This window comes from Rattus norvegicus, chromosome 5 (assembly GCF_036323735.1).
Source record: "Rattus norvegicus strain BN/NHsdMcwi chromosome 5, GRCr8, whole genome shotgun sequence".
Lineage (NCBI taxonomy): Eukaryota > Metazoa > Chordata > Mammalia > Rodentia > Muridae > Rattus > Rattus norvegicus.
In genome coordinates, this window is record NC_086023.1 from 139,626,651 (window position 1) to 139,645,272 (window position 18,622).

Consider the following 18,622-nt stretch of genomic DNA (forward strand, 5'->3'; position numbering starts at 1 on the left):
CGAACCCAGGGCCTTGCGTTTGCTAGGCAAGCGCTCTACCACTGAGCTAAATTAAATCCCCAACCCCTCAGACTGAGCTTTAAGTGAAGCCCACCCCCACCATCTCCATATGCTTTGAACAGTTCCAAGGTTTGTCAAGCACCCAAAACAGATGGTTGTCAATTCAAGCCATTCAGCACATCATGGAGGAAAAGTCTGGCCTGCTTTACTATCTCTGATCCTAAGATCTAGGACCAATCAGGAGGGAGTTGCGGGAGGGTCTCTGGAGACTTTGAAGATTTTGACGTTCAGCACTATCTTCTGGCCAAATACTCACCACGGGAAGCAAAGTCAGTAAAACTCTCACAGAAAACCCCACCATGGGAAAGCAAAGCTACAAAACTGCCCGTGGACTTCTTCATGCTTACAATGAGGCCTCAAATAACCAGCAATACAGCAGCCTGCACGCTTAATTGTGTACTGAAAAGCCTTAACTCAGGCTCCTAGAATTCCACTCTGTCTTGAATGTACTGTTGTTTTGAGCTGGGGTAAAGGAAGAAATGAGACAATTACTGAGATCTGTGTGTCAGCAGAGAGAGAGGGTGCTGGGGAGACAGCGGCTGTGCATGCCCACAGCTCAGGGCTGGAAGCTCCTAACGGAAGCTCATTTGGTCTGTGTGTGTCTAGGGTCAGAAGCACCTTCCTGGCTGCTCAGCTTTGCAGCATCACACGGCTATACTGGCACAAGCTTCTTCCTGGCTTTCAAAAGCTAACTTCATCCCAGGAACCTTACTTCTATGGGGAAAATGCTGACAGGATAAAGCTACGTCCTACATGCAGTGCTACATCAAATACTTCTCTGAAATGCTGGCTTCAAAGGATTTGAGCCATCAAGAAAAATGGAAGTTCTTTAAAAATAAAACAGCAACACACATACAACACACGCACGCACGCATGCACGCACACATGCACGCACACATCCCTCCCTCCCTCCCTCCCTCCCTCCCTCCCTCCCTCCCTCCCTCCCTCCCTCCCAGGCTGGCTCTGAACTCACTACATAGACAAGAGTGACCTTGAAGTTCTGATTCTCCGGCTTCTACCTACCTCCCAAGTGCTGAGACTACAAGCATGCAGTTTATATAGTGGTAGGGATCAAACCTAGGGCTTTGTGCATGCTAAGCAAGCACTCTATTGTCAGTGCTGTATCCTTAGCCCAAGACTCATATTCTTTTTTTTTTTTTAAGATTTATTTATTTTATGTATGTACTGTCTTCAGACACACTAGAAGAGGGCATCAGATCCCATTACAGATGGTTGTGAGCCACCATGTGGTTGCTGGGAATTGAACTCAGGACCTCTGGAAGAGCAGTCAGTGCTCTTAACCGCTGAGCCATCTCTCAAGCCCCATAACTTATATTCTTGGTGAACAATTCCAAAGCTATTTGCTTGAGGCAAGATAGAGGAGACACAGAATTGAAATGTGTAAACATCTGATTCAATGGAAATACATACAGCAAGTGTACTATGACCTGCATCACTCTGCTCCAGAGCCAACAGGAAGGAGCTGCTGGCAAGTTGTGCCCAAATTCCTTACCAAATCTGTACTGCATTTCCTGTTGACATCAAGCCATTTCTGTGGATGAAGGTGGGTTGGGAATCTAGAAGGCCAGCCAAGAATCCTAGGGTGAAACACTCAAGCCTTATCCAAGTTTAGGGAAGGCTCCTAACAATCCCAGGTGGTTGACTTTCTAGCCGGAGCTCCTAGGGCTGCCAAGTGGTTCCACTGAACAGGTGAGGAGCTCTGCTCTTAGGCTTGCGAGACCTCAGTCCTTCAAAACATAGTAGTGGCTCTACTGCTCCTCATGGCTCGCTGCCCAAGTTGCTCAACAAACAAGTCTCTTCTCTAGCTTTGATGAGAGAATTAAAGGTTCTGTGTTCTAGGTCACCACAATTACAGTCACTGCTGAGCAGCCTCAAGAGTCTGGAAATGTCATCTTTTTTTTTTTTTTTTTGGTTCTTTTTTTCGGAGCTGGGGACCGAACCCAGGGCCTTGCGCTTCCTAGGTAAGCGCTCTACCACTGAGCTAAATCCCCAGCCCCGAAATGTCATCTTTTGAGAAGATATCTTGACAGCAGTGAAGATGAAGTACTAAATTTTGTAACTCATCTTCTGGCCAATATTTTGTTTCTTAGAGGGATAAAGTTACTACTCCAAGATGGAGGATCTCAGGCTTAAATGACCTTACTTTGGTTCATACAAAACACACATATAAGCCAGACTATAGTAGCACATGCCTTTAATCCCAGCACCCAGGGGACAGAGGTAACCGGTGGATCACTGAGTTCAAGGCCTTGGAAACAAACAACACATCCAAAAAGAGAACCATGTAGGAGGAAGGTCTTAGAGCTAGTGGCTGAAATAGTGAGAAATGGCTCTACTCATTTTGATCACTTGAAGCTTCCTGCATGCCTAAAACTGCTGCTGTGATAACTAGAACAACGGGGCTGGAGAGACTGCTCAGCTGTTCTTCCAGAGGACATGGTTCAATTTCTAGCACCAACATGACAGCTCGCAACCACCTTTAATTCTAGTTCCAAGGGACTCTATGCCCTCTTCTGGTTTCCACGGGTACCAAGAACACACTACACAAATATGGTACACCGATATACATGTGACAGAACATTCATATGTATAAATTAAAAATAAAGACAGGTTAAAAAATATTCAATACCCTATGAAATGAAATCGCTCTAGGCATGCAAGAAGCAGCAGTCTACAGTAAAGTGGAGGCCAAAAATATACTTTGCTGTAGGTTCCTCTGGGAACCAAGAATATGCAACAAGTGTCATTTATGGCAGTCCCCACATACATCCCTCTTATTCTCTGCTAATCAAAAGATAGGTCTAGGGTGATGAAATGTCACCCACCACCAAGCCTGATGACCTGAGTTCAGTCCCGAGCATCCATGTGGTAGAAGCTGTGGTACTCAAATTCCCTGACAAACATATACTGAAGCTTTTAGCTGACATGAAACCACTTGTGCCTTGGGAAATCTCCTTACATAACGTTGTCCTGATTTCTACACACATACAAAGAATGCACAAACAAATAAATGAAGTAGTAGTAGTAGTAGTAGTAGTAGTAGTAGTAGTAGTAGTAGTAGCAGCAGCAGCAGCAGCAGCAGCAGCAGTAATAGTAGCAGTAGTCAGCGGCAGCAGCGAAAAGAGCTATAGCTAGTACAATTTCTGTGTAGGTGTAGGAGGGGAACAGAGAGCTACAGCCCAGGTAAGGCAGAACCTGGATTGAAGCAGAGCAGAAAGGAAACATGGAGTGAAGTTGGGTGTGTAATGGGAATACTGACACCATGAGTTAAAGAAACCCACCCAGCTAGGGACAGTGAGGACAGGCTTACCGGGATCTGTTGGATCTCTCCTGTGTTGGTAATGATCTGCTGCATCACCTGCATGGTCTGTCCAGTACCACTCTGGGCCTGCTGGGCCTGACCCTGAGGTTGGGCCTGCACAATCTGCACCTGCTGACCTTCTCCAACCTGCATGGTCACGGGTGTGGTCTAGAAGGAAGAGCCAAGAGAAAGCTGTTTGAGCTCTGGCTGGGAGTCTGTAGAAGTAAAGTAGGAGCACGCATACTCCATTATTACTGCCTAAATTTGTCACCCTCCTAACATGCAGCCTAAAGGGTGTACAACACAGCTAGAGTTAAGTCTGAAAGAGAAACAATGAATCTGAACCAAGTTTTAGGTTCACAGCACAGAGTATCTGCCTTAGTCTAAGCTTAAATGTCGGAACCTCAAATGTTCCAACTCCACAGACCTTCTGTGATGGCAAAGTGCATATAACATGGGGGGGGGGGGGATCAAAGCAATCATGAAAACTGACAAAAACAGACCCATGTGAAACGAGGAAAAGGTGAATCTAGAGAACACAGTGGAACATCAAGTGGAGACTCCATGAATGCATTGTATTTATAGGGTCCTAGACTATACTGTAGGCATGAAAAACACTGAAAGGCAAACAAAGCTCATAGGCTCGGCTCTAAGGCTGGGCCTGGTGCACGTGCATGTAGGCTCTCACCCACTCAAGCAGCAGAGTGACCTTGCCCGGCTTAGCCAGACAGTTGCTATGGACCACAGCACAGCTGCCCACAGGATAGAATGAAAACATCAGATGCTGACAACTTAACAAAGCCTACCCTCACTCAACAGCATCCAATAATGCAATAGCTTGAACATTCCAGATGGAAGAGACCAGGTTAAAGAAATGTCTGCCTTGTGTCCATGACTTGTACTTAGCAGCTTTATCACTAGGAAGCAGACTCTGAATCTCAAGATCTTAGCTCTTAATGTGACGTTTTTTAATAAGGTTTTTAGAGACAGGGTTTCCTCTGTGTAGCTTTGGCTATCCAGGAACTTACTCTGTAGACCAGGCTGACCTCAAACTCAAAACAGAGATCCACCTGCCTCTGCCTCCCAAGCGCTAGAATTAAAGGAATGCACCCCCACTGCCCAGCTTCTTTAATGTGACTTTTACAGAGGCAAATGAATGCAGTGTATCTGACTTGTCTACTAGTGGGAGTGGTGGGAGATAGGCGGAACACCTACACCCGTATTCTCATCCCATGGCAGACATGATCTTCCCTGCTCTGAGTTAACAACCCTGTCAGTCAGATGGTACGAAGAGCCTCAAAGAATCATGGACTTCAATGATGTTGCTGACCTGATGTTAATTCTTGACTGGATGGGTGCCACAGACAAATAACTTGGTAACTAAAACTGTAAGATGTGTGGGGAGGGAAGTTGTCAAAGGAACTAGAGAAGAGATTTAAGAGATTACTAGACAACGTTAAATTGCTGAAAACTGGAAGAGGAGAGATAGCATTCTCAGTAAAGTCTTCTTGGTGTGCTGGGACAACAGCAAATATCTCTTCTACTTGTCTAGCATGATGTTAGACCTATTTCTGACCTCCAGAAGGGAGTTCCCAACTAAAAACAGAAAACACAGAATTCACATTAGCACAGTTCCTTCCAACTTTATTATAATGCATATTCTATCTAAGGAAAGATACTTGCACTTAAATTGAAACAGCCTTCACTATGGGTCTAAGGAGGTGTGACCTAGTCCCTGGCTAACCTGAAGCAGCAGGACAGCAATACAACTTCACCAACCTAACAAACTGTCTCAGCTCCAAGTCCAGCAGGTCTTGGTTAGCAAGGAAGACAGATGAAATCTTTGCTGACCAAAAGCAAGCATGCTGCCAGCCCGTCATGGTTGTACTCCATCAACCCAACTTTTGAGAGTATTTCCAAGGTATTTCTAAATCATTTCAAGGAAATGAGGCCTTGTATTAGCATGAGAGCTGCCAAATCATCCAAGGTGTGAGCGGCTGTAAGCACAGCAGCCATGGACTTTCTGGGATAACCAGTCAATTAGGGCCAGCCTTTGACAGCCTCTCTTTAAGTTCACTCGGTAAAGGGACAAGGCCTTTGGCAGGTACAGTGTTCTTATTGCAGAGGCACAAGTATGAGCCAAAGACTGTCCCTGGGGCATCAGGGTGCGGTGAATCCTGAGGCAAGGACTGGGCCATAATTGGTTTTGAACCTTGCCTGCCTAGTAGAGTCTGACAGAGAGAAAGTACTCACTATATTTCTATTTTATGAGTAAATGAACAAGGAATGAGTCCTAAAGTAAAAAAATATTTAATTTAAATTCATCCCACCCCAATGTTTTTCTTCTAGGCAAAGTTAGTTCTTCACTAGAATATACAAGACTCTCCAGGATGTCTCCTAGACTTGCCTAGATCTCTCATGCTAATTAAATTCTCACACCATTTCCTTTGCCGTTTCTCACTTTTCTGTCTGCTTGCTTGCTTTACTTGCTTGTTTTAACAGGATTTCATAGAGCTGAGTTTTGTCTCAAACTCTTGATTCTCCCACTCCCATCTCCAGTGTGCTGGGATTATACACACATGCCCAGCTATTTCTCATTTCTAAGCCGTTAACTGTGCTGGGGCTTCAAGTAGCAATACTATGCTTTCCCAATGTATGAACACTTCCAGTGACCCCTCTAAAAGCCACATTATTCTTCTCAGGAGCCTCTAACCAATTCCTCATAGCTTTGTTAGATATTCTTTTGATCATACTCTGTATAGAATTCTAAGGCTGACTTAGTTTTTACTCATCCCATGTGATGGTATAAACCTTTAAAAATATTTGTATCCCCAACTAAGATTACTGTGAATTCCTTGAAATCAGGATTGTTTTATCCATGCTTATGTCCCCAATACCTAGCATAAGACTTTACTCACAGAGGATGCTTGCTCACTGTTTGATGAATAAATAAAGTAATGACTGACAGAATTGGGATTCAGAGCTCACAGTACTGAGTCCTCTGCAGCCTCTCATGACTCCCAACGGATGGTACTGCTCTCAACAGTACTATGGGGGAGAAAAAAGAATCCTCTGATTACTATTGTCAAAAGAGAAGGTCACCTGACACAAATACAGTAGGACAGAGAATTGCCAGAAAAGAAAGGTATGCAAGTTGGCAATAACACTGCTCTCCCCTTTAAGGATACAAATTCCAGTCTTGGTATAGACAAATAGCAGGTGTGGAGTCCATTGAAAAGACCTTTTACAGACAACCCCCTACTTTCATGGGTGCATTAGAGTCACTGTCTTTCCTTCTAATAAGTCTGAGCTCATAAGGATCCTGGAGAACATCTTGTCCACTGCACTTTCCTCATCTGACCTAAGAGGAAAACAGGGTCCAGAGAGATTAGGGTCATACTTTGCCTCTGTGACTCAATGTGGGGGAAGCTCAAGTTTCCAGACATCAAATGCAGCACTCTGTAAGGATGTGATGGCCTCTCTGTACTGGTCACACTTTCCCCACCCAAACCTAAGAGACACTGCGTTGCTAGGCGGGTACTCCCTGCCACTCACAGACCTGACCCTGTTGAGGCTGCGCAATGATGATCTGGCCAGGCTGGATGGTGGTCGTAGAACTGGTGGTCTGCTGGCCTTGCTGCTGTCCCTGGACCTGGACAGCAGTGGGCTGCTGAGCCAGCGTGAAGTAGTACTGGACAGGCTCCGCGGGAGTCACAGACTGGCGTACCTCCTCCTGTGGGGTGGAAGGAGAAGCAGGTAAGGGAACTGACTCAGCACCCGCCACAGTGAATTTCCACTCCTCCCTGAAACAGGCTATGTGCAGTTGCCTGCCGAGTGCTGAGCTCTCCACATTTGCACTCAAAGGAAAAGTGGAATTTGGAGAGACCAGTTGTGCTAAATCAAACTAAAAATAACAGTTTCTATAGGCTTCACAGAACATACAGCCAATTTTCTGAAGTCCCGAGTAATCATTCATTGTGTGATGAGTTGCGAACAGGCAAATAATCACCGTAAGCAACAACTACGCACCAGCAGAGCTTGTCAGTAAGTAGATGCTGTCAAAGCCTGTGATGAAGAACAGTACTACCTGCCAGCAATGGAAGATGCTACCCAAACTTGCTGTCCCCAAGCCCCATAAAAAGCAGCACCCCTCATTCCAGAAGGGACCTATCAGGGAGACAGGAGAGAGCTTTCCCTAGGCTAGACTTCCAGAGCCAGCTTTTTGCAGCACACCGAAAGCTCTATGTTCTCACTGATGTGTCTACCCCAGCAGAGCATCTGAGTCTAGTTGTACTTAGCCACAGAAGTGCAACCCAGGGGACCTGATGATAGCTCTCCGCTGGGGCGCTGCTTTGGCTGACTAGGGAGGCAGCATTCTGTCCGATCTGTTGGGTGAAGAGATTGTTCTTCAAGCTGACGTTTTCCATGGCAGAAGGAGTAAACAACCCTCTCCCAGCCACCTTGAGCTCACAGCTGAGAGTGTAGGATGTTTACACACACTACAACATGGTTATAGCCAAGGGGCTTGTAGGCCTCTGACCACCTAGAGATCAGCATCTCATCCCGAGTGACCTGTGATACATGGTGTCCCTGTCCAGGACAACAAAAACATTCGACCACATGGGCTGAGTAAAAATAACAGCTAGTTTTATTCACTTCCTTATTCAGAGCTAAGCCTGTCAGGTTTCAGAAACGAGATACTTCCTCAAGGTACCGAGACCTTCTCACCTGCTCAATGCTCTCTAAAGCTTCCATGACACTGTCCTTATTGCAAGATCTTGTACTTGCATAACAAACTGTCAGTTCTGTTCAATGTAAGTACCACTGCCTCTCGCTTGCTTGCTATTGTCCCTGGTAGTTCCATACAGGTCCTAGCATGTACTACCTGACTGATGAGTACTTATCAGATAAACAGAAAGCTGGAGACAGAGAAGTACTTTTCTGAATGCATACGGAACAGCTATAACCAATAACTCTACAAAAGAGTCTCAGATCTTGTGACCAAGTGTATGGGAAGTTGTCCTTGTAGTACTAGGCTGAGTGCTTTCAAGTTTGTCTGTTGATATTGTAACTGGGATCATGGGCAACTAGCCTCTGAGACATTTGAATCATGACATAGTAAGGTTCCCTAATGGTCATCAACCCAGACCATGAAACTACCCCTAATGTTCTCCATATCCAAGCAAGTCTAAGCTGACCTTCGGGTTAATGTGGTCTATGCTTCAAACCCAGTTTCAATCCGCAACATGATCATGCAGAGGCAAAAGATGTAGGAGAATTCCTTTTATTTTCTCAACTTCCAGTCAAAGCCAGGTCCATTTCAACTCTGGTTTCTTTTCCATTTTAAAGAAATGTCAGCTGGCAACCATGTCTTGGCAGGGGTACATACCAATACTCCTTCAGACAACGAAAGTGAGGTCAACTGCTCTTTCCAAAGCTGTGGAAATAAGTTCAGTGTCTATTTTTCCCCTCACTGAGGTCTCCTCTTCCTATTTTAGCAATAGGAAGACCAGACCTAACAGCTCTTTCGCGTGCGAGTATTAAGAACTGAGAATGCAGAGAGGCTGGGGAGCAGCAAGGGACACGGTTACTTCCTGCCTTTGACCTGGGACCAGCTCTAGGTGTTCTTAATTGAACGTGGATTTTGTTTTGTTTTTTTCTAAGATAAAAAGCAAATTCTTTAAATACCTCTGCCAGAACTCAAAATAATGCTTCAGCAAAAGCTCTCAAGCAGGCAGGTAGCCTCTCCTATGCTTCCTACTGTATCCTCTCAGGAATAATGGATCAGACAGTTTCTAGAACACTACTGTCAGGACAAGCATGGCTGTTTTCAAACTGCTGTGATGGAAGGAGGCACGAGTCAGGTTCTTCTGCTTGATGAAGACTCATTCTGCAAATGGAAGTCAAGCCAGCAGGGAATGATGATGCTTGATATAAAGGAATGGGTGAAAAGATAATGACATTTCAATGAGCAGGAACTTTCAACTCATAGCTTAGTGGGTGAGAAGTCAACCCTCAACTACCTTCTACTTGCAAATAGTCTACTTTCTTCCATGGAAAAAAAAAGAGGGAGATTCCAAATCATCTCTGAGAAGTCAGGATCGTAGCCTCATAATTCAGTGTCTCCCATTCCAGGTGGATCTGCACCGAGCCCTAGAAAAACCCCTGACTAAATGGGTCAGTACAGAAGGGCACCTGCTCCACACTAACAGTGGCTTCTCCAATGCTGAGACCGAAAAACAGCGACAGTGAAACAAACAGCATCACAGCACAGGGTCATCACTACATTGATGAGCAGCCAGCTCCAGACTAGGGGAAAAAATACATTTGCTTTAGTAGCAGAGTGAACTGCTGCCTCCTTCAGAGGGTGTGTTTTGGAGAGTAGGCACTTTTAAAGGACTTTAGGAGGTGCCAGCCAATTTGGAGCTTGGGAAAACTTCATGTCTACAGAGAATTAAAAAATGCTATCTTAGAATTTCAGGCCAGCTTTCAGCAATCTCAACCTTTTAAATGCCAGGCAGCAGCTGTCCTGAATCTGATGCCAATCAATAGCTCAAACACCTACAAAGAACTAAAGCCAGGCAGCTGAAGGGGTGTTCTGTTGCACACTCTTTAAAGGGAGATGGACCAGGTGTAGTGGTTCATGCCTTGAATCCCAGCATTCAGGAGGCAGAAGCAGGCAGATCTCTCTGAGTTCCAGAACAACCTGGTCTACACAGGGTTTCAGTCTAGCCAGAGATACACAGTGAGACCCTACCTCAAAAATCCAAATCAAACCAAATAACAAAAAAGGGGAAATGAGGTGGACCACTAGCAAGTCTAACACCCTGACAGACCCAGAAGGACAAACAACTTTGGAGAATGTACTGGTGAGTGGCTCTCAACCTGTGCTGTGCTGTGCTGTTGACCCCTTTGTGGGGTGGAGAGATCCTTTCACATGGATCACCTAAGACTACTGAAAAACAGATATCTGCATTAAAATTCTTAACAGTAGCAAATTACAGTTATGAAGTAGCAGTGAAAAAATTTATTGTTGGGAGGTCATTACAATATGAGGAACTGTACTAAAGGGTGCAGCATTAGGAAGATTGAGAACCACTGGTACAGGATAATACCTTTCTCTCTAGTCAGTCTATTCAGCAGGCAGCCACAGTGAGCAATCAGTACAATGAGAGCAATGCCTGATTGCATCACAGATCTTACCACTTGTCTTTAAAGGAGGCTCCTGGTGGAAACATGGGAGCAAAAATCCAACAAGGAAAACAGGCTCATGGTATTACCAACTCCAAAGGAAGAGAGGCAGTCTGAGTTCTTGTGACTTCTCAGAGAGAAAGGAAGTATCCCAAGAAAAGGAGTCAAGTTCATGGGCACAAACCTGCAATGTCTCAAAGCCGATGTGCGCAGCCAGGGACGACTGTGGCAGCCTGCCGCTGTAAACATCCGACTGAAAGCTCCTCTCAACACCTTACAGCTTCCAGTCAAGGATGTTTACAGTAGCAAAGACTGCCCTGAAAAATAAAGAGCTTCGATGAGGCACACCCTGCTCCCATAAGGAAGTGACCCAGGGCTTGCTAACCCAAAAACCCTCATGCAGGGTCAGAATTAATGTCAATTAGGATGCCCACTTCTCCGACACGTTTTCTGAGTGATTATTATTACAGGTCAACATGGGGAGAATGGTTGTCATTAAATGACTCTAAACAGCATACTACAAAATAATTTTTTAAAAACACTTAAATCTTATGAACAAAAATAAAACAAGCAGGACATGGTATGTATGGCTTTACTTCTGTAAGGCTCTGCCATTATTTCACAAATATTCACTAAACCTAGCGAATCATGCAAATTGTGTGCCTGAAACAATGAGCTCTATAGGACGGGGTCTATTACAATCACAATTAAGTTATATGTACCCAAGTGCTGAACAAAACAAATGGTGTGGTCTTTGGAGATGAACAGGCAGAAGAGGGGCAGACACTCAGTTCTTGTAATTAAAAAGAAAAATGTAAATGGTGGTTCTAAAACTTCATTGGACACTAAAGCATCTGGAGAGCTTTGAATATTATTGATTCCTGGGGTCATGGCACCATAGGTTCTGACTCAGTGGATGAAAGGTAGAGCCAGCACTACAGAGACACAGCAGAGTAGGAGAATAAAAGCCACTGGCTCCAATCTGATCGCTATGCACAGAGAAGCTGTTTCTTAGAATCTGAAATCTGGCTGAAAAAGCTTTTATTTTAGATGAAGAAATCCTGAACTGAGCTTCATCCCACTATCTGTGACTAGTCTTTAACTTTGTTCTCATCACAACACCACCCCAGAGGCACTGAGTTAAAAGTACCCATAAATGAGTAGGAGACAGAGATGCTGAGGATGGTCTGGACTACAGAGAGAACCACGAACAGTAAATGCTTTGGGTGGGTGGGAGGAGCCCGGACAGCATTCTGCCCAGGCCCTCAAATGGCAGCTGAGCATGTCCTCCTGCTCACCTGGCGCTTTGGAGGTTTCAGTTCATCTCTTGGAACAATGTCGATGAGAAAGTCAAACTGATCAAATTTTGTAATTGCCATAGCAATATCATTCCTCTGTAACAAAGAAAAACGGTGTTAAAAGCTGGCCTAGGAAGAAACTAGTTCTTTTAGCTGTTATCCTTCAAGTAAAAGGGCATGACCCTACCCCCACCCCCAGTATCTGGGATTAAACCTAGGACCTTACGAGGTAGGCAGGTATTCTACCATTGAGCTATACCCCAGCCCAAGGAGATGACTTTTAGGTGAACTAAAAATCTCTAGGTTTGTCCAGAGCTAAAAATAAGAACAACCCAATTTATATCAGACTTGCTGGACAGAAATCAACAGAGAGATACACATAACTCGTGCTCTAGGACAGGACATCTGAGTCCTACTCACCACTATTTCTGCTTGTTCCAGTCTCAAGGCCTCCATAACACTGTAAAACCACCATCCTCTGGCTAATTCAGGACAAAGCCAGCAGTTTCACCTGGCATTCTGTGGTCCACAAGGTCAGCCCATCATTCACTTGTATGATCTTTTTAAAGGCCCTAAGTAGTTTGTTTTTTTTTGTTTTTTTTTTAAAACAGGCACTTATAATCCAATCACTTTATGTCACCTATGGTTTTTAGTTTAAAAATCAAAACTGCATTGCTTAATGGATAATTTAAATCTGAATTCGAGCCTGAATACTCAAGCCTGAATTTACTATAGGAAGATAGAGAACACAGGAGAGTCAGCTGACAAGAAAGTCACAGGTGGACTTTCTCTTCAAGTCTGATATTCCCCTTCCTTTGAATAACAAAAATCAACACTTTTTCAGGATTTGTGTACTTTATTGAAAAGTTTTAAGGTTAAAAACAAAGCAAAACAAAAAACACCACTAAGCCCAAGTGAGTGATATACTTAAGTATGTATGGAAAAGTAAACTTTAAAATTTATTTAAAAATAGACCACTTCATGCCTGGATGAAGTGAGAGGCATGATAAATTTGCTTTTCAAGATAGGGTTTCTCTTCTATACAGCCCTGGCTATCCTGGGACCTGCTAAAGTAAAACTTTAATGGCAGAATTTGGGAAGAAAATATACAGGTACTCACTACAAACTTTGTTTGAAATTCTTGATAATAACATAACAAGGAAAAGCAAAAAACCTCACAAAAATCCTCAGCAGTCTTTAGATCCCACATCTTAAGCAAATGGGACCCATCAGGCCAAAAGGAGGGATGGAAATTTTCTGGTTTTTCCTTCCCTAGTATCTGTCATGGCCCCAAGCCACTGAAATGCAAACCTCCAATCCACCCTTCTTGCCAACTACCAACTTGGTGATAAACCCTCCTAACTGAAGCAGGGCGTATCTTCAAGTCTGCCAGAACTCATCTAAGATGAGCACAATAGCATCACTTTCTTGACGACGACACCCATTTGTGCTAACTAAACCACTCCCTAAGAATGGAATGAAGGAAAAACAAAAATAAGTACCTCCAAACACACAGAGGCAAACATTTTCTTGACATTTCTGTATGTGTGCATACATATATATATATATGTATGTATGTGTGTGTGTGTGTGTGTGGTTTTTTTTTTGTTGTTGTTCTTTTTTTTGGAGCTGGGGACTGAACCCAGGGCCTTGCGCTTCCTAGGCAAGCGCTCCACCACTGAGCTAAATCCCCAACCCGTGTGTGTATTTTTTTAAATTGATCTTTTCTAACCTTCTCATAGTCCAGGTTAGCCTTGAATTTTACATATACATACATAACATTAGAGTGGGGCGATGAGAATGAATGAATGCTGAGGATGACCTTGTACTCTAGAACCTGCTTTCACTTCCCAAGTGTTGGGAATACAAGTTATATACACCATACCCATCTTACTGTGCCTTTCCTTTTTTTTTAAAAAAAAAAAAAATTGTTAGTTTGTTTGATGTTTATTTTTCTTTTTCCAGACAGGGTTTCTCTGTGTAGTGCTGGCTGTCCTGGAACTTCCTCTGTAGACCAAGCTGGCCTAGAACTCAGAGATCCAGCTGCCTCTGTCTCAGGAATGCTGGGATTAAAGGAGTGCACCATCACTCCCAGTTTATTGTGCCTTCCGTAATTAATATTTTACTGAGTTATTACTCATCTCAGTAAAATGCAGAGTTTAACACTAAGCCCTACAGCTGAGGTAGCCCTCATCATTATCACTGGAAGTGGTGCTTTAATATACGCTAGACAGTTTTCTCTAGGATCTTTAATTTAATAGTTTTAAGTTTCATTGTATTATATGGAGCAGCAGTCTTTGCGTCCTAAATCCTGATTCATTTCAAAATGTAACAGAATTTGTTTATATTAATTTCTGATGGGTTGATGAGCTGTTCCCAGTTTTGAGCAATTACAAATAAGGTTGTTATAAATAATCTTATGTAAGAATGTTAACACTTCTTCTGGATGCAAACCTAGGAGTAGAATGGCTAAGTTAGAGTAAGCATGTATTTAACTCTTGCAAGTTGTCAAGTCTATAGTGATTAGACCACCCCTACCTACATTCTAACCAGCAATGATTTTTAGATTCCGTCTACACCAATACTTGGAATTGTTCCTCTTTGATTAAGTTATTCTGGTTGATAAGAGCAGCATTTCACTATGGTTTCACAGATGACTAGTGATGCTGCACACAGGCTCAATGGCCATTACCTTTAGAAGCCTTTGTATTAATTATAGAGGAGACATGGTAAGGTTGAACATGCTATGTATGAGTGTAGAGATCAGCAGCTTTGTTCTCTTCATCCACCATGGATTGAACTCAGGCTGTCAAGTTTTGTGTGTATGTTGTGTCTCATGTACTTCGTCAGGCCCTGCCATCACCTAGGGCCGGCTGTTCAAGTGCTCTCTCCATTTTACCTTTTAATCTGAACTGACCTAGACAGTAGATTTTACAAGACCACACCCCCCACACACACATACAAGCATCATACATACATACATACAAGATCATATGTACATACATACATGAGAGAGAGACTGGGCACAGTGGCACAATTATAATCCTGGCACTCAGGAAAATCAAGAATTTCAGGCCTCGAGTTGGAGAGGTTGGTAGTTCAGTGGCTAAGAGAACATTCTGTTCTTTCAGAGGATCCAAGTTTGGTTCCTAGCACCCACCCATAACTCCAGCTCCAGAAGAGTCAATGTGTTCTTCTGGCCTCCATAGTATGCATGCACACATGCATACAATATTTTTAAGTAAGTGGGACAGGGAAGATAAATCAGGGCAGCCTGAACTACACATATAAGTCTTAAAGTCATATAAGTCTTAAACTGTATGTGTGTTATATGTACGTGTATGTGCCCGCATAGGACAGAGATTGACATCAGAGTCTTCCTAAGTCTCTCTCCGTCTTAATTTTCTTTGAGACAGAGTCTTTCACAGAACCTGGGACTCAATGACTTGGTTAAACAGGTTGAAAAATGAGCTCCAAAGACCCACCTGTCTCTTTCCTGTCACAGAAGCAGACGACCATGTGTGGCTTTTAACATGGGTTCTGCAGAGGTGAATACAGATTCCCCTCCTTACCTGACAACCACTTTACCTGCTGAGCCATCTCCCCAATCATTTTTAGCTTAGTTTTTGAGATGAAGTCTTACTATGTGGCTCTGATTTGCCTGAAATTTACTGTGTCAACCAAACTGGCCTCAGACTCCCAGTGATCATCCTGCTCCTGTCTACTGAGGTTGGAATTACAGGCTTACACTATCATGCCCAGATACAAATTTAACTGCTACTCAACGTCCATCTGCACTAGTTGCAGACTCCACATGCATGTGACCTGTATCTGTTTTGTACACTGCTGAGTACACTCATATAACAGTGCCTGTCCCATTTTAGGTGTTCAGTAAATAGTTTCATTTAGAAATGAGTAGGCAAATACATCTCCACTTTTGTAGGTAACAGAAAATGAAGAACTCAGGTTTACTAAACATACTTTCAGTATTTTGCATCTATCACATCCCTTTTTCTTTTTTGTATCTGAAAAACTGTTCTTCTAGGACAGTGGTTCAACCTTTATAATGCTGCAATACTTTAATACCTCCAACCAGAAATTAACTCACTGCTACTTTGTAACTGTGGTTTTGCTACTGTTATGAATTGTAATGTAAAACCCGATGAGACCCACAAAGGGGTCCTTGACCCACAGGTCAAGAACTGCTGTTCTGAGGGCTAGTGTCTAGCTAATGAGAAAGAATTTTGAGAACTTGTATCATCAAAGGTTCTATAGACAATATAAATATTGACTTGCTATGTTACAATAAAGACAGGTGGATCTCTCTGAGCTCAAGGTCAGCCTGGTCTACATAATGAGTTCTAGGCTGGCCAATTACAAGGTGAGACCCTGAATCAAACATACAAAAACAGTAAAATAGTAAAATAAAGGAAACAATGTCAAGGAAGGCAGACAAGAAACAAAAAATAAATAGTGTAGTGAGTGAGACCTTGAATTCTTTTTGGGATTGTCTTTTCCTGACAGCTCTCAGAGAGACAGGCAAACAACTGGATGACTGGAGCTTTGCTTCTCTGTGGGTACCAAGAAAAGTGAGTGCTCCATCACTAAGCTGTGAAAACCTCGTGAGAGCTGGAAACTAATAGTTTTAGAAAAGAAATAACCATCATTGTGCCTACAAAATATACCTGTGCTCCAACAGAGGAAAATCACAATTACATATCAGTTTGGCAGAGGTCCATCGGTCCAAAGCATGGGAGAGGAAAAGTTGCTTGCCCTAGTATTACCAATGTGAGTCTGCATTACCTGAAGAGTACGACGCTTGTTATCCTCTGTGTGGATCCAGGCTCGAAGAGTCAGCTCTGTGATGAAGATCTGGGCTGCCTTAGCAAACAGCACAGGGGCTTCTGCACTGATCATCTGTAAAAGATTGTAGGCCGGCACTGTTAACTATCATATAAAGCATTCAAGCCACTCAGCCTCTTGCCTTGACAAGAACTAAAAAATAATGTGGTAACCTCCGAAGAGTCCAGAGTAAAACAAATCCCTGAAGAGGAGTAAGACATAGCCCCTATCTGCCAGGTCAAGGCATGGTGTTTACTTTTGGCCCTGGTCACTGTCTCTGACCAAGCTCCTTAGATACTTGGTTTTCCTGCCTCCACCTCACAGGGCTGGGATTACAGAGATACTGGTGCTTCTTTTTAACCTCCCCAACAGCCTTTCAAAAAACAATTGTAGAATTTAAAAAAGTGAAGCCATAGCTATTGAGCCAGCAGGTGGCAGAGTTTAAATCCGAATCCCAAGAAACCATTTAAAAGAAGACAATGAGCTTGGGCAACAATGGATTGGCATAAAATCTTGTATTTCTTACTTTTCTGGCTTTAGTTCTCTCTCTCTCTCTCTCTCTCTCTCTCTCTCTCACTCTCTCTCTCTCTCTCTTTCTCTCTCTCTCTCTCTTTTAAAGATTTATTTATTTATTACATGAGTACACTGTAGCTGTCTTCAGACACACCAGAAGAGGGCATCAGATCCCTTTACCATGTGGTTGCTGGGATTTGAACTCAGGACCTCTGGAAGAGCAGTCGGTGCTCTTAACCACTGAGCCATCTCTCCAGCCCGCTTTAGTTCTCTTAAACTTAAAAACAAAACAAACTTTCAGTGTCACTAAGGTAAGTGGGTGTAACCTGTGTGCCTTGCACAGTGCTTGACATGTACTAAGCTGTCTCAATATGTCTGACTTCAACCAAAGCTGTAAAGAGCAGCTGTAGAGGTAAAGATACATGAGAACTGGGATCTGGGTTCCTCCATCACAGGTGGTCAGTTCATTTCTGTGCATACTTCTATAGCTGTGTAGTGTGTAGGCGAGGTGGCATGTGCCTATAATCCCAGCACTCAGGAGGAAGGAGGCAGGATAACCAAGAGTTCTAGGCAAACCTGGGCTATTTAATGAGGTGATACCTGTCTTAACAAACGAACAAACACATACACAGAGAAGCTAATAAAAGGTAAGTGCTGTATGAACTGTTAGTTTTCCTTGCAAAATTCAAAGACATTACACATTTTGAGAGATAAAGAGTCAGAGCTGTTCTTCCCTAAGAATCATAATCAGGTGTTAACTAGAAATAAAAAAAAAAAATGGCCAGGGATTAATCCTTTCACAAGTACAAATCACTCATGGTTTGTTTTTAAAATGATCAAAGTATCAGAAAGATACATGTGGTAGTAGTTTGAGTGAGAATGGCCTCCATAAGGCTCATGTGTTTAAATATGTGGTCCCCAGTTGGGTGTAACTCTTTGGGAAGGATTAGAAGTCTGGCCTAATTGAGGAGGTGTGTCACTAGGGGCAGACTTTAAGGTTTCAAAGCCCATATCATTCCAGTCTTTCTGCCTGATGCTTGTGTGAGGTCCATCCCCCAACAACTGAAGCAGGGGCTGTCCCTGAATCTGGTGCCTGCCTGTGAATCCCATTCCCTTACCTGGGCACTTTGTCTGGCTCTGTGGGAAAGGATGCGCCCAGTCCTGCAATGGCTTGATGTGCCAGGGCAGGGTAAACACCGAGGGGAGGGCCTCACCCTTATCAGGGGAGGAGAGGAGGTGGATATGGTGAGGGGCTGCAAAGGGGGAACTAGAAGAGGGGGCTGCAATTGGGATGTAAAGTGAATAATTAAACTAATTAATGGGAAAAAAAAAAAAACAAAACCAGTGAGTTCCAGCAAGGAGGTTGGAGTAAACGCCTTTAACCCAGTACTCAGAA

The 18,622-nt window shown here is 43.5% G+C and overlaps 1 protein-coding gene and 2 non-coding genes across 6 annotated transcripts in view; all 3 read right to left on the bottom strand.

Moving 5' to 3' along the window:
* The window catches only part of Nfyc (nuclear transcription factor Y subunit gamma), a 68,526-nt gene that overhangs the window by 4,631 nt on the left and 45,273 nt on the right, over positions 1-18,622 (bottom strand). For 3 of the 4 annotated variants that reach the window (NM_012866.3, XM_006238785.5, XM_017593159.3), the window contains exons 4-7: positions 16,675-16,788; positions 11,872-11,967; positions 6,942-7,115; positions 3,392-3,550 (exon numbers count right to left, since the gene is read on the bottom strand). In NM_012866.3, the coding sequence (NP_036998.1) occupies positions 3,392-3,550; positions 6,942-7,115; positions 11,872-11,967; positions 16,675-16,788 (543 nt within the window). Of the gene's footprint in view, positions 1-3,391; positions 3,551-6,303; positions 6,431-6,941; positions 7,116-11,871; positions 11,968-16,674; positions 16,789-18,622 lie in introns of those variants that run through there. The other variant, XM_039109298.2, reaches the window with a different exon arrangement.
* Mir30c1 (microRNA 30c-1) lies at positions 7,805-7,893 on the bottom strand. The gene has a single exon (NR_031839.1). It is a non-coding gene; the product is annotated as a microRNA 30c-1 (primary transcript).
* On the bottom strand, positions 10,800-10,891 carry Mir30e (microRNA 30e). Its single transcript, NR_031840.1, has one exon. It is a non-coding gene; the product is annotated as a microRNA 30e (primary transcript).